At 33.4% G+C, this 15,664-nt stretch overlaps 1 protein-coding gene and 1 long non-coding RNA gene across 4 annotated transcripts; one reads left to right on the forward strand and one right to left on the reverse strand.

The window, feature by feature from the left end:
- The first annotated feature begins 1,392 nt into the window (after window positions 1–1,392).
- On the forward strand, window positions 1,393–5,032 carry LOC107928472 (uncharacterized). Of its 3 annotated transcripts, none has more exons than XR_001692622.2 (3): window positions 1,454–1,646; window positions 1,787–4,003; window positions 4,522–5,032. It is a non-coding gene; the product is annotated as an uncharacterized lncRNA (long non-coding RNA). The 3 variants fall into 3 exon arrangements; XR_001692621.2 differs by having other exon boundaries at window positions 1,645–1,962; window positions 3,807–4,003; XR_001692620.2 differs by having other exon boundaries at window positions 1,393–4,003.
- A 5,336-nt stretch (window positions 5,033–10,368) lies between these two features.
- On the reverse strand, window positions 10,369–13,997 carry LOC107928486 (accelerated cell death 11). The gene is made up of 4 exons (XM_016859727.2): window positions 13,479–13,997; window positions 13,208–13,380; window positions 11,195–11,340; window positions 10,369–10,680 (listed from the first exon to the last, which is right to left on the reverse strand). The coding sequence occupies exons 1-4, from the start codon at window positions 13,668–13,670 to the stop codon at window positions 10,574–10,576; spliced, it is 618 nt and encodes a 205-aa protein (XP_016715216.1). The 5' UTR covers window positions 13,671–13,997; the 3' UTR covers window positions 10,369–10,573.
- Between the last annotated feature and the right edge of the window lie 1,667 nt (window positions 13,998–15,664).

Raw genomic sequence — 15,664 nt, forward strand, 5'->3', positions numbered from 1 at the left:
GTGGGTTAAATTTGAGGTGCTTAGTCGGGTCCATAAAAGATATTTAGACTTATTCTTTAGACTCGGGTTTTGCCTGACCTAAAAATGAGCTTATTTTTTTGCCCAATTTCAATTCAATTTAAGAAAAGTAAACATAAGCCTGAATCGGCCGACCCATATTTTTTAAAAATTTTTTTAAATATAATACACTAAAGAAAAGGCTAAATTAAAAATTTTCTAACACATTAAAAAGTATTTATATCAAAAACGCTACCATAAATATAAGAACTATTTTATTATATTAAAAATATAAATAAATATAATAAATGATTTATTGTATTAAATATAAATTTTAAAATTTTATATTTTGGGTTGGGTTGGGTTATTTAGTTGGATAATATTTTTTTTAGGTTTTGGGTAATGAGTTTAATTATCATTGGGTTGGGTTATATTTGGGTCGAGCTAGGCTCAGATGAAAAAAAATCTTGCCCAAGGTCTGGCCCATGTAGAAAACGAGCATTAAATTTTATCCAAACTCATTTTTCGAGCCTCGTATTTTGTCCAAATCCTCCCACTTTTTAGGTAGGCCTTCGAGTCTGGACGGATGGCTCGACTTAGGAGCAAGTCTAAGTGGAGTGGGTGAATTTTTTTTTTTGAATTGTGGGTAGGGAGCAGTTACAGTAATTGTTTGTCCTGCCTCGTCCAGTTTCATAATATATTCATTCAAAGAGTAAAAATGTAATAATATATTATAAAAATCATATATTTTATGTTTAAATATTTATCCAACTTCAGAAATATTGAAAATATTAAAAATGAGTAGCAAAATTAAAATAAAGCGAAAAAAGGTGGACTGGAGATAGATGTATCCAACTTTCATAGATATTATAGTAGTTTTCAAAATTATATATTCATTTGTGGAGCAGGGTGTGTAGCAAAGTAAAAAGTGCCAACTGCGGGATGGTGGTGAATTTAGCAACATCGACCCCCATCTTACTGTATTGTCATTCCTAATTATTGAAATGGTAATATTAAGGCTTACAAGATCATGAAATCTTAGGTTTAAATTATAATATGTGCTTATTTTTCTATATTAGATTTAAATTAATTTTTATATATTTTATATAAAATATAACAAAGGTTTTTAATTATGTTCTAATTGAGTTCGGTAGTAAAGTGAAATATGCCAACTGTGAGACAGTAGTGGATTTAACAACATCTACCCATGTCCTGCTCTATTGTCATCCCTAATTATCGAAATGATAATATCGAGACTTATAAGATAATGAAATATTAGGTTTAAATTATAATATATGTTTTTATTTTTCTAGATTATTTCATATTTAAATTGATTTTTATATATTTTATATTAAATATAATAAAGATTTTTAATTATGCTCCAATTAAGTTTATATTTAATTAACTCGTAATATACATATACACACATAGGAAATGATCTACTTCAATGTAAAATTAAAGCTCCGTTTGGAAGCCAGGAAAACATTTTCCGGAAAATGTTATCTTGGTTTTACGGTGTTTGGAAGGTTGAAAACATTTTACATTAGGAAAATGTTTTCCTAGCCACGGGTAAAATGACCTACAATTTGGGGAAAATGTCTTACTGATTTTATTTCCCTAAGACATTTTCCATCCTCTTCTTCATCCAGGTAAGTCTTCTTCTTCTTCCCTTCTTCAACTTTTTCCATCTCCTTCTTCATCCAAGCAAGTCTTTTTCTTTTCTTTGGTTCTTCAACTTCTTAAATATTTCTTCTATTTTTCCTTACTATCGCATATCTTCTCTTCTCAGGCAAATTTTACACGCCGTTGTTTCATTTCCTATCTTTCTCTCTTTCTCAGAATCTCTTTCTCAGTTCAAGGTCCAATACCCAAACTTTATATTTTCCTCTGGTTTTTAAGTGCCTCTGAAGTCTTCACGCTCTCACTCTCTGCAATATCCATCTCCAGCAGCCACTGAAAAAGGATGTGTGTTCTTTATTTTTATTTTTTTCTCATGTATTTTCCTTCTTTTCCATTTTACTTCCAACTCCAACTCTCAAGCTTGTAGATTTAATTGAGTTATTCAAAGCCTCTACCTTTAAGCTTCTGTTTGATTTTCTTTAAAATTGTCAATCTCTTCTTTGTTATAAGAAGTTATATATATGGGTTAAAAGTGATGAATTTATTAATGGGTATTTAGTTTTAATGGATAAAACCAACTTCTTTTATTAGAAAATGTCATTTTCAATTATTGAGCTTTGGTTTCTCAAACTGGGTTATGTTTAATAGTTGTATCCGACTATTAAACTATGCAGGTAATTTTATGGAGCTATTTGTTTTATGTTATTTAGTTTTTTTTCTTCTTTAATTGTTCTGTTTCTATGGGTTACCCACGATGCCTTGTTGTTGAAAGCTTGAAAACATGCTCAATTTGAATGAACATGAGAGTGGAATAAGAAATTTCCAAATTCAGTTCATCGTTCAATTTGGATATCAAACAAGTTGCTAATGTGAAATGATTTTGCCTAGAGTTTGACCATACTTTTTAAACCTTAGTAATACTTCATAACCTAGTTATACTTTAGAGAACCATTTGAAGGGGGAAAGAGATGTGAATGCCTATTGTTGTTGCCTTAACTATATTGTTCTCAATTAATTTTTGTTGGTTCCTATGCATGCTATTCATGAATCATTTTTCTTTTTAACACAAGCTTAGCATTAGAAAGGGGAGGTAAGTAGGAACAGTCTTTGGTGTTCAATTGTATAAAAAATGCCTATGCCATATCACAGCATGTAAAAAAAAAAGTCAAATTATTTGATGGAATTATCAATCAAAAATATTTGCTTCAGGACTTGAAATGTACATTTTGAAAAATAAAGGGACCAGAAATTATCAAATTATAGTAGAGACTATATCCGCAAACAAAAAGAGCATAGTATAGGGGCTTTTCATATAATTTAACCTTTATGAGGCAGTCACAGTGCAACTATTACTAAAATATCTGGCATTCTTTTTGTACACTTATCATCTTTAGACATTCTAGTTGCTTGGCCTTAGGAACAAGTCTTGGAATAGATCAAATGCAAAGAGTTTGAGTATGTGTTGCTAGGACTTGTGAACAAGTGTTAGAAAAAAATGAGTGCAAAGAGGTTGCTTCACATATTTAATGGATTGAGTTGTTTTAATTTCTTTAGTTCTATGATAAAGATCCATTATTTTTTATGATTTGGTGCTTTTGGTATGTCATTGCTAATTTTCTTTAGCTTTACTAATCTATTCAACTGTGTGTTGTTCTAGCATTGAATCGACTGGCTTCATTTCATTTAATTTTATTTGAACTATTTTGATATAGGATTTGGCATTTGATCTGTCCCTTTATGCTCTTTTGGGAGATAACATCTACAACTTTGGAGAACTCATTGCTCATCCAATTATAAAGCACATATTTATAAGTTTCTTAAATTCACTATATATTGCAGCAGGTCCAATTGTTATGGAGATGATAGATGCAGTCTTGATTAAGAAAATGTGCTTTTAATTGCACCGAGATAAGGTTCATAGGCCTCATTTATGATACTCATGTTAATGTATGTGGAGGTTTAATAACTGAAAAGTGCCTGCTATTAAGAGCCTCTTTCCGTTTTGCATTTCTTTTCATGCTATTGCAATTACATGAATACATTCTTATTTTTCATTGTGTTGGATTGATTTAAAATGGAGTTTGTGTGTTGTAGTTTTTTTCTTTTTCTTTTTTTCCCTTCTGAATTTCTTTGCTTTGACGTTTTTATTTTGTTATGTTTGAGATGATGACTGTTGGCATCATTTACAGATAAAGAGTCTTTTGGGGACCAAGGTGGAGTGGCTTTATTATATCCTCCAATCCTTTAACTCTGGGAATTTGGTTCGCTATGAAGAATTGTGTCGCGTGCACAATGCTACACTGAGTGCTCAACCAGCCTTGGTTGAGAATGAGAAGAAGCTCTTGGAAAAAATTAATATTTTATGCTTAATGGAGATTATCTTCAGGTGTGTATTGTTTTAGTATACCCTAAGGGATCAGGTCAAAGTTGCTGATAATTGTATGTGGTTAAAAACTAAAGTACAATATGTGTCAATGCTGCCGCCCATCTGATGATCGAACTATTCCTTTAAAAGTTATTGTTGAGAGAACAAAATTGTGTCAATTGAGGATGTTGAGTATCTTCTCATGAAGAGCCTGTCTGTAAGTTAAAATATTCATAATATTGTTGTCATCTTTGTTTTTACACGTATTCATTTTCCTTTATCTTCAGTTTTTTCATGACACCTTAATAGGGACTGCAAACTATAAGGGGACACAAATAAATTTTGGATATAAGCCAAGGAAAATACAAATTATTATGAATAGTGAACATTTGTGGAAGTCCAAGTCTTAATTTTTCATATGGACGATGCACCATTGTACACATTTGAGCTAAGGCCTGCATGTACCAACTAGTTATACTTTAGAGGGTTCAAAATTTTAAAGATAACTTGTATAACCTTTTTGCGAATAATGACTGCAGGTTCGTCTAATTGAGGGCATAATTGATCAAGTTGAGGGAACAATTCATGTTTCTTAGGTGTTGCCAAAAGTTTTGGGATTCCACAGATCAAATCCTTACGTGACCGGTTGGATAATTGGATGGGCAAAGTACATAACACTTGGTTATCAATTGAGGCTGAAACACCTGATCTCGTTGCATCATGAATTTTTTTTCTCCAATTCCTTTCTGCCATTGTAGCAAATCCCTTATTGAAAAGGGCAAGAAAAAGAGAAAGTGAAATGCTGAGCAATGAGGATAGAGATAAGCATTAATCATTTGCGGGTAGAGCCATCTTTGTATGATCCCTTTAGTAGGTATTATTTGATCCTTAAATTTTTGTTTTGAAAGGAGCGGCTCATGTACTAAACTTTTCACTTTTTGGCATTTATTAAATCTACAATGGCACTGAAATGCCTGAGGATACTATTAAAACTGCAAACATCATCCTTATTTTTCATTTTGTATTGGGGTTTTTCGTTAGATACAATCAGATATGATCCACTTTTATGTAGATGAAAGTACATTTTCATTTCAGATTAGATATTTTTCTGCATGATCTATATATTTTTTGGCTTCAATACGTTACCAGACGAGCTGCTGCTACTTGGTTATTTAATTACAAATATGTTAATTAGTTTTTACCATTTACATGTGATGTGAATGAATCTTATAGGATGATTGCCAATTTTGAACAATTAAACCATTTGATTGATATATTTAATTTGATTTATTTATTTATAATTAAGTATTATTATATATTTAATTTAATTTATTTATTTATAAATAAATCATTTCAATATATGTAAAAATAATTTAAAATATAAATTTATTAATATATATAAATTTATTAATATATGTAAAAACAGTTTTTTCAAAAAATATTTTCAGGAAATCTGCTAAACAACAGAAAATATTTTACACAGGTTCATCCAAACACTAGAAAAGTAAATCATTTCCAGAAATATAAATTATTTTTCAAAAATTATTTTTCGAAAAATATTTTACTGGCAAACAAACGAAGTCTAAAGATTAAAACAAAAATTGCTGAGATTAAATCTGTTATTTTATCATTATTTCTTTTATTGGTTAATTTTTTTTACTCATCTTTTATTCATCTTTTTCGTCACTTCACATGTCAACTTTGTTGGCAATAGGGCTTACCCCAGCAGGTGGCACCATGGTAAATGTACCTGCGTATTAAAACACTACTAGGTCATAAGTACCAACAATATAAAGATTGATAACAAAGACAAACTAGGCAAAAGGTTAAGAACCAAAGGCATACCTAGAGTGGGGTACAGACGTGTTAAGTACAACACTTGTTAAGGAGTAGCAACGCATGGTCCAATTACTGTGTCAAAGGGTACATCAATAGAACTTGCAGCAGTAGGAGCAGAAACAATCCGTCTCTGTGACAATCGAAACAAGACAACAAAGCAAACGCTCTGAAGTAGCAAGAACGAGGCACGGTAACCTTTCGCCGGAGTATTTTGAGTTGAGCCCTCTCCTCTCTAAATTGTTTAAGATCTCTTTTGATGAGCCCCAGTGTTCAAACTGTTGAGCGGGGCCTGCTCAACATCAGCCTCCTCACTGCTTGAAACATTGTTTGGGAAGGTAGCCATTTCACCTACACAAAATCAAACAAAGTAGTTAAATCCCTACAGATGCATGTCAATAATAATATGGAAAAAATATATTGAAGTGATATTATGAGATAAAAAGCCCACGGGGTAGTCCTCCATGTATCTATCGAACCACTCCTGCCTCCCTTAAACCCAATTCCTCAACTTAGAAATGTCAATACCAATGTTAATACCCTCGTAATCACCAACAAAGAAGTGTTGGGATTGCCCCTAAATATCACCGGACCCCTCATCAATATGCACCACCTCTTGAGGAGCGTTAACAACCCGAGCAACTCTAGCTCCCCCTAAGCCAACAATGTCACCTACCCTTCAATCAACCCACCCCTCGTCAAAGGCAATTCCATCCCCACTTCCTCCTCGGAGAGCACCACCTCAAACTTGTATGTCATAATGTACAACTAGAGCTCCTGGGTCACTCCAAAGAATAATCGGGTCACCTCGTCCTCACAACCGTGAGGCCATGATTACAAGTGACGTGGAATCCTTGGGGTCCCATTTTTGAAAACCCTATTGAAGTCACTGTCTCTGTACCCTTGGGGCTCACAGCCATCAAACAATGCTTAAACATCTTTCTGACCATGACAACCCTGGAGACATCTAAGGGATTACCCTTTCGAAGGGCATTGAACTGTGTTGTCTTAAAGTTATCAACCAATTTTGGCTCAGACAAACACAGCTCGCTTGGAGGCAGTGACCACGTGGTTGAAATATTGAGATCATCGATGAACATGTGCTCCACCAAAATATACTTGGAACGATCCGACCCCAAGTTGCTCCCATTTCCCAGCAGTAGATGCTCAATCCTCATACCTACCATTTATTGAAACACAACATCCTAGGATGCTACCGATCATGGTTTGTCGAAGTGAAGCTGAACAAATTTTGAAATACCTTTAGATAGGGCACCTCATCCCTCTAATGACATAGTATAAGAAACCCAATCAAAATCCACCACGAGGCTCCAAACAGTTGCCTAGGGGCCACTCTATCTTAATTCAAAACCGCGCAAATGAATTCATGTGGAAGGTGAAAGCGAGCTTCCGAGGCATATAAGGGCAAATAGAACCCTAGTTTCCCACTGTCGTGTTTTGGCCCGCTGACGGTGATTAATTCGTTCTCTCTTTGAGGAATGTTAAACTCGAATTCATAGTTATGCATCAACAAGCCCTTACATTGCAACAACTATCGCATCTCATTCTATCACAAACGGTTCCCTGCAGCCTCTTTTCCTTCGATTTTCGTCGGTCCCCTTTACCCACGCTACTACTAGCCTTTCCATCCCGATTTCCCCTAACCATACTCAACTAAAAGAAACCCTTAAAAGCAATATGGAACAAACAAACTTACTACAAGTTACCCTTAATGCTTGTCTGACTCACGTTGGTGAAGTAAAAACTCAAAACGAAGACGGAAAAGTTTAAAACTTAGAAACTCGGAAGACTGAAAAACTGGAAAACTTAGAAAAGAATTTCTACATTGGGAAGAAGCTACATTAATGAAGCCGAGCACTTTATAAACCTTTCTATAAACCTTTCTATAAACCTTTCTATCTGAGGAAGATTCTAGAATACATTTGAGAACTAGACACCTGGCGAGTTGAAACGTTGAAATCCTAAGTAATTATTAATACTGTATTATGTGTAACGCATAACCATTAATGTAAGTATTCACACGCGCACACCTCTAAAAACCATGGATCCTATGCATATCCCACCTGCAAATCCCCAATATTTTAAAATTTGAAATTCAAATGCGATATAGTAATTCTCACTCCAATAACTTCATCGTTTGACAATATTTCGAGAGACGCTATTAAATAATCTTGTTTTAGATTGAAAAAGATTGCTATATATTCACTTTTTAAGTATACCTTTTGAATTTATTTCTTAAGAGAGTCCCATTTACTTTTTAGACATATCCCTCGAAAACACTAATTAATTTATATTCATTTAAGCTCATGTGAATTATATTTACTAACTATCACTTCTGATCTCATCGTCATATCCTATCTAAGTGATTGAAAGCACATCAATCTCCACCTTAGTTAAACTTACGATAGCAAATTACTTTACTAGTTTTCTCTAACTCGTTGATAAAGATGTAACACGTGACACCTCGAGATTAGAGCAAAGCCTATAAAGCTTTTGACTCTGACTAGAAAGAGAACTTCTTTATTCTCTTTCTCTTTCTTCTCCTTAAACTTCTTGATCAGATCTCAAACCTTTACTCGAACACCCTCTCCGTCATCTACCAAATAAGGTGAAGCATCCAATTCCACCAGTATCTTTGCCTTTCTAGATCCAAGCATCAACAAAGTTCTATTAAGGGCTTAAGTTAGCAAGCACTAAAGGTTAATTTTTCTTTGCGGTTTTCTCTTACTATTTTCATTCTAGAGTTCAAATTCTTTCGAGCAAAAAAAAAAGCCTAAAAGGAATTAAAGGTGCTATCTTGCCTTATAACCTCAAATATTTCGTTCTCATTAGCTTGGCAAGGAAAGCCAAAAGAGAGGAAGTAGGCAAGGAAGACTGAACAATAAATACTTGTCATTTTCTCTATCTTTCTCTAAAGTTTCAAAGTTTTAAAAACTAGTTCATCCCTTCTTAGTATTTTAGCCTTCTTTTGTGCTTACAACTAGGCATTTTAATCACACTCCTTGCTAAACAAGCTTGGAGATACTCTTTCTTGAGAAAGTTGTCTCACAAAAGAATTGGTAAGGAAGTTCTGCACAAACAGAATTTCATGGATACAAAAGACATAAATCAAGTGCATCTTGGACATGAAAGGATATACTGTTTGGAAGGGATCGATGTTCAATGGGAACAGACCACCGAATCTAGGGTGGCAAACATCTATATTTCAGGAGGGCAGATTGATTTTCAAGAAGCATAATGAGATTCTAAGAATAAAAGAAAAAAAGAAGCATAATGATACCAATAGCAATCAAAGTTTGGTTTGGTCCCTACAAGGAACCTTATGACAGTATGAAGGGGCAAAATCTGGAAGAGATCGAACCAACAGAAACGAGCCATGACATGATGAAGGATAAGGTGTTCTCTATGGCGGGAATGATAAGAGCTTTTCGGCAGTACCACTTATCAGGGAAGTACACTGTCAAAGATCGCTTTTCACCTACTTACAAATGGGGAGATTATGATTTGCCTTTCTAGATTATCCTCTTTCTTCCAATGATCTTCCTTGTACTCATGAGATAAGGAAACGGATATAGACTGTCAACTTGCACACTTCCTCGTGTCACGAAGAGCAAGAGTCAGCAGACCACCTTCTCTTTTCTGCAATCTCGCACGAGTAGCATGGTTTGGATCTAATATCAGCTTGTAAGTATCAGAACTACCCTAACAGAACGTGAGTATGATCCACCATAATTGGACAACTGAAAGAAGTGTAACATACCAGAGCAAATTGCGAGTCTATTATGGTGCATTTGACTTCAAAGTTTGAGAAAGAGAAGGTTAACCCTATGGCAACTATTTATAAAGCAAAAGAGTTGGCATGTCAGTGGAGCAAGGCATTTAACGGGGAAATACATGCCCATGATACAAGCAACCTGGGAGGAAAGAAGGCTCACCCGAACTTCACAATGCATTTTAACCATCATCAAGTTTACATGCCATGGAAGAAAGGAGAAATAATAAAGGATACGGTTCGGCGTTCCATTTCAAAGATAAGAGAAATGCCAGTTTGAGCTCTTACTCTCTTTTTGAACACTAATCACATAACACTTGCAAAACTTTACCTACTACTATAGGTTCTCTATTAGCGAAACGGCTGAACGCCATTTATCTGCCATGCAAGCCACCTGTAAATTGTTACAAATGGTTTTGCAGGGAGACAAGGGGACAACGCATTGGAAGTATGATCTTATCTTGTCGAGCATTAGCAAATTATGCAGCAATGTGATCTTCCAACAAAACACCAGCAATGACACCAGCATCTGGACGGAGTTAAGAAATAGGCAAGACAAGCAGCTCAAGGAACCATAATCATGAAGTGTCTGTTATCTGTTTTTTTTTTCCCTTTTTTCAGTTCTAGGCAGTTTTTTGGATGCTTGTTCCGCTATCAGAAGGAAAAAAAAAAGAGTACATGCTAAACCAGAAAGCAACATGATCCGATCCGAATAAAACAGGTGCTATAAAAGATCAGTTCATATGAGACTACCAACTAACATCATGTTTCTGTTTCCAGTTTCACCATAGATAAGTTTAATAAGATTTGTACAACAATACTAGACAGTGTTCTGCGAAAGTGGGAAAAAGGCAAAAGAGAGCAAAAAAAGGAATAACTGAAACGCCTTAACAACCAGTTTATTTTGCTTTATTGACATTATCACAATAAACAGATATCTGTTAATACAGTTGTTCTTTCTTTTACCAATCTATACCCAATTCTCTTGAAAGGAAGAGTTTGTCAATGTACAAAATGACAGGTCTGGATGCGGCAACATAGTGTTGCATTTGAATCCTCGCCGATGCCTCTGCAAGAAAAGGAAGTAGAGAATTAATATTAATGCATGTCAATACTTTTAAACAAAAGCTTACATTCATTTTTCTGATTTTTCACTTCTCTCAGGTGAAGAAATCACTGAGAGGCCATTTCCCTCATGAGATGAAGACATTCATGACTTGAAAGTTTAAGGCTATGCAATAGTTCAACTGATACAAATTCAAACTATGAGTTTCCAAACATGAACAAAGACACATCTTCATCCAATCCTGAAGAATACATGTTGATGCGAACCAACCCCTAAGCTAAAGGTTGAACTGTATCCTTGTACACATCTGTTATGAAATTGTTAAACATATCCCTGGAGAATGCAGACAGGTTTTGTATGTCTATGCTAGACAGGTTTCGCTTTGTGCCACCAAACCACGTTCCAATGGATGCACCATTTTCAACCATGAGCTAATCGAAACAGAAGTAAATATTTGCAAGAAGTTCATTACTTAAGAGTTATTTGATAACTAAAGCAAAGTCATACATCCACTTACCATCTTCATTTAGTTTCTTCATTAGCTGTGCCTTTGTAGGGAGGGCATACATCCCAGCAGCTACAGCTTTCCTGATTGCCCAGCCATGGTGGGGTGCAAATACCTGTGCATAGGCCTTGGAAGCTGGATCTTTTAAGGAATCCCCCCTGCCAAGGAAAGATTTGATGAGTTCTAAAATTTAGGACTATAAATGAACCAAGCATGAACGAACAGACTTCTATTCATGTTAGTTTATTTATATCTAAGCTTGTTAGTGTTCAATTGGTATTCATTAAGAATTTCAAAATTATATTCATGTTTGTTTACTTGATTATAAATGTTCATCTTCACTCTTTTAAGTTTAACAAACGTGTTCATGAACAATGTTAATGAGTAATAAACAAAGAGACAACAAATAAACATATATCTTATCTGTTAGATATAAAATAATCAAATATAATATTAATAATTACATTATAAATAAAATAAGCACAAAAACAATAATATTATTAATTATTAATTATATAATAATCAAACAATAAACTAGTTTTAAATAATTTATTAAACAAGCTTTAAGCAAACATAAATGAGCTTGTTTATGAATATAAATGAACTGAACAAGCTTTATTTGTTTTTGGTTGTTTAATAAACAAGCCTCAAAATTCCCTTCATGTTTGTTTATTTAGCTTGATAAACAAACATAAACAAAGAGAAACTGAATTGTTTATGAACCATTCATCAAACACTCTAATCATTTACATCCCTACTAAAATCTCATTCAACAACTTCAACTTCAAATTTAATCAGTCTGTTTATATCTGCAAGTCTTGACCATCACTTGCTTGTTTTGTACCTCCAAATGAGATATCCCTATACAGTTAACCATAGAGGTCACTACATAACAATGTTAATGTGGCAAACTAGTATTAAAAGGAGCATGATTAACCATAAACATAAAGGTCACTGCAGAACAATGCTGATATACCAGGCAAATTACCATTCAAAGGAGCATCAGCTACTATTATCTGAACTTAACAATAGAACTTTGCTTGATCATTCCGCTTAGAATTCTAAATAAACACAAAGTGGCTCCAAAGATCTAGTAAAACTTCTCTCAAAAGAGAAAAAGTTCATAGAAAAATTATGTATAAAGCCTGCAGCAAATGATAGAAGCTCTGGCAGAAGATTATAGAAAAGGCATATGCTTCTATTCCATGTAACATGGTCTATAGTAAAGACTAACTAAAAAGTGGTTTTATTGCGAGCTCATTGAAAACAATGATAATCAACTAAGCCAGTCCTAATTAATTAGATGCAATAATATTACAGAACACAGAAGAGACATGTGACCTGGTTCACTTGGCACACCCTAATGACAATGTTCTTTGAAAATAGTACTCACTACTCAGCACTCCAAACTTGCCAGAAATGTAGCACAATATAGGTTGCGTGACCTATAACAAAGATAATCTGGAGCAGCTAGCCAAGATATGTAAATTCATGACAAGCCACAGAGTTAATCCCGAAAAATGTGGCAAGATTCTTAGGTTTACTTCACTTATGGGATGTCCTAGTGTCACACCCTAAAAATGGTGCATGCCATGGTAATCTTACCATAGAACGATGCTCTATAATGTAGAGCTAAGTTCCAAAGTAGTGTAAAGCCTTCTTGATAGACAGAAAACTGATATCTACCACTATCCAAAGAATAATCTACAACCCAAGTTATACAAAATGAGAGCTTGAGAGTCACTTGTACAAACAAAAAATTAGAGCATTAATAACACAAGAAAAAGAATTGAATTAAAAAGGCTATATTAGACCCCAAGTTAAACTCTTAGCTACCAATGTTCTAGATTCATCCATCTATATATCTGAAAGAAAAGGTGAAGATAAAGGGATGACCAACTATTGCTCAAGGTCATTATTGTGGATAGTAAGGTCATTAGCAGCACAATTGAGTTATAACAAATTGGAAACAGCTTAACAATTTAGTTTCAATTGAGTATACGTATTGAGGTTCTTAGTTCTTACTCTGTAGCCAGAATTTGTTCAAAGAGTACCCTGACCATGTCAAGCCCACGTTTCACTCTCAAAAGGTTTCTTGTATGGCTCCCAGCTTTCCTCACACAATTCCCTTCTATATCCCTATCAAGCATTGCGTTTAGCGTTGCAATAGACTTTGACGCCTCTGCAAGATCACCAACCTGTTACACCAAAAGCAATGATTATAGATAGGAATTCAATTTGTTTAAATTTAATGAATCAAGCGTTTTAGATTGAAGGAATCATGGAAAATTCGCACCTTTGCAACGTAATCCATTTCCGCGAACTTGAAGGCGATGCCTAAACAACCAAAGAGAGGAGAAACGAAAGAACATGCGCGTGAAAAAGGGGCCACCTCCATATCCGGAGTTTGCGAGTTTACCGTAGCGGCAAGTTCCTTGAAGGCATCGGCCATTTTTCTCAGTATCTTTTCGTTCTCCGAATTCGCCATAGCTGATCTGTGTATGTGGGTCTAGAAGTTAAATACTTTGTCCGTGGGTATGGTCAATTTGGAGAAGGAAGGTTCTTTGCCGCGCTTGGACGCAGGGAATACAGGGAAAGGGTACGAGAATGCTTAGGGGTTTGTTTGGCGGTATATTCTGCTCTAGATTTAAGACTGTTGGACGCTTGGTTTTGGAGTTTGTACAGCTCAGCTTCTTTCAGCGTTTAGCTTGGTCCTCTCCACGTGATCTCCCTCAATCCGCGTGCGTCTATGCTTTTTAGCCTGTAAGTACATGAATGTTATTTTTGCCCACTTCATAGGGTGTAGATCCAACATGTGGAATGTTTAGCTTACCGTCGAGACTCAATCTATATACCTGATTAATTTGGGTGAATTTCGAATCAATATTTTAGGTTAGATTTATTTTATTTGTATGTTTTAGATTTGAGTCTTATAATTAATAAAGTTTAATTTTTAAGTTAGATCATTAAATCAATCTTCATAAATAATTTGATTATTTTTATCTTTGTTTAAATCACACTAACACTTTAAGTTGACCTGCTCGTTTCAATGCACATGCCACTACTCTCGTGTTTGAGTTATTTTAAATTCTTATAATATTCCCCAACAATCTTTCCCAAAATAAACGGAGAAATTTAATCTCTTTTTTTTTGAAAAAAAAATCTATCTCTCTAATATTAAAAATTTAGAAGATAAAAATAATCAATAATAGTGTTAATTATTTCTATTAATAGACTACAACATACAATTTAGCCCGAAATTGAGCAAATAAATACAATTTGAGTGACAATAATTGTTTTTGTTTATTGAAAACTAACATCTCTAAAAAAAATTGAATGAAAAGCATACCTTGTATGAATATGTAAGTGGTTGAAATTAACAAATTAACAAAAAAATATATAATATTCATAAAATTATAAAATATTCTAAAAATTTTAAATATATATAATTCAAAAGAATAAAAAATAATAATAAGTTCTTTAAAGAATTTTTTAAAATTTTTACTTTTTTTTTCATTTTGGAAACATTTACTAATTTTTGAATATTAATATTTATTAATTTTTTATTTTTAAAATTCAACCAATTGAGTATATACACATGTATATATTTTTCACGATTATACATATATTTTTTTGTTCTTTCCACCACATCACTTTTTACAAATGTAACAATAAATGTCATATTCAATTATTCTTATTTGTTCACTTTTAAATAATATATGAACTAAGTTACTCTATTTAATTTGGAAGAGACTAAATAGACAATTGCATAATGGTTTTTTTAATCGGAATAATTAATGTTATTATTAATTGTTCTTTTTTGCTCAATTTTTTAATAGTGTAAGACTAGATTGTTAGAAAATATGAACATCACATATATAATAAGGGTAATTACATGTTATTATTAACTATCATGATAGGTTAGCCCAAATTAAAAGTGATCTAATTTGGTTAAAATTTTATTAGGCTTTAATTATTAAATAAAATATGTGTCAAATATGTGTAGATACTCTAATAATTAAGTTCTAATCAAATTCTAATTAATGATGGGCTAATTAGAATTTGATTAGAACTAATATGCCAATGTTATAAATATTAGGATTACGATCCCCCAATTACACACAAGCCTTGTTGTTAATTTGGAAGATCAAATCTCCAAGATCCGGTAAAATTTCAAGAAATTCATGGATTTAGATATGCTTCCGCATCTAGTTTTGTTCTTGATTTATTCTTGATGATTTGACATGATAGATCTTGATTTATTAAGTTTTATTTCATATTTATTTTACAAATCTAACAAGTGGCATCCGAGCTTTGTCATGTTGAATCATTGAGAATAAATCGATTCTTTATTAATTTTGGATTGATTCGTTTTTCTTTTTATTTTATTTTATGGATTTGATAATTTAATTATATATTATGTTGAATCTTTGAGATTCTTGATAAAGTTTTGGGTTTTGATTCTTTAAATAAAGTTTTAAG

This window comes from Gossypium hirsutum, chromosome A12, assembly GCF_007990345.1.
Source record: "Gossypium hirsutum isolate 1008001.06 chromosome A12, Gossypium_hirsutum_v2.1, whole genome shotgun sequence".
NCBI classification, from domain to species: Eukaryota; Viridiplantae; Streptophyta; class Magnoliopsida; order Malvales; family Malvaceae; genus Gossypium; species Gossypium hirsutum.

Excerpts from the sequence above, each read along its gene's own strand:
- LOC107928486 (XM_016859727.2), bottom strand. The coding sequence starts at position 13,670 with ATGGCGAATTCGGAGAACGAAAAGATACTGAGAAAAATGGCCGATGCC. Across the intron at positions 13,381-13,478 it reads AAATGGATTACGTTGCAAAG|GTTGGTGATCTTGCAGAGGC; the intron begins GTGCGAATTTTC and ends TTGGTGTAACAG. Across the intron at positions 11,341-13,207 it reads GAACAAATTCTGGCTACAGA|GGGGGATTCCTTAAAAGATC; the intron begins GTAAGAACTAAG and ends TTTCCTTGGCAG.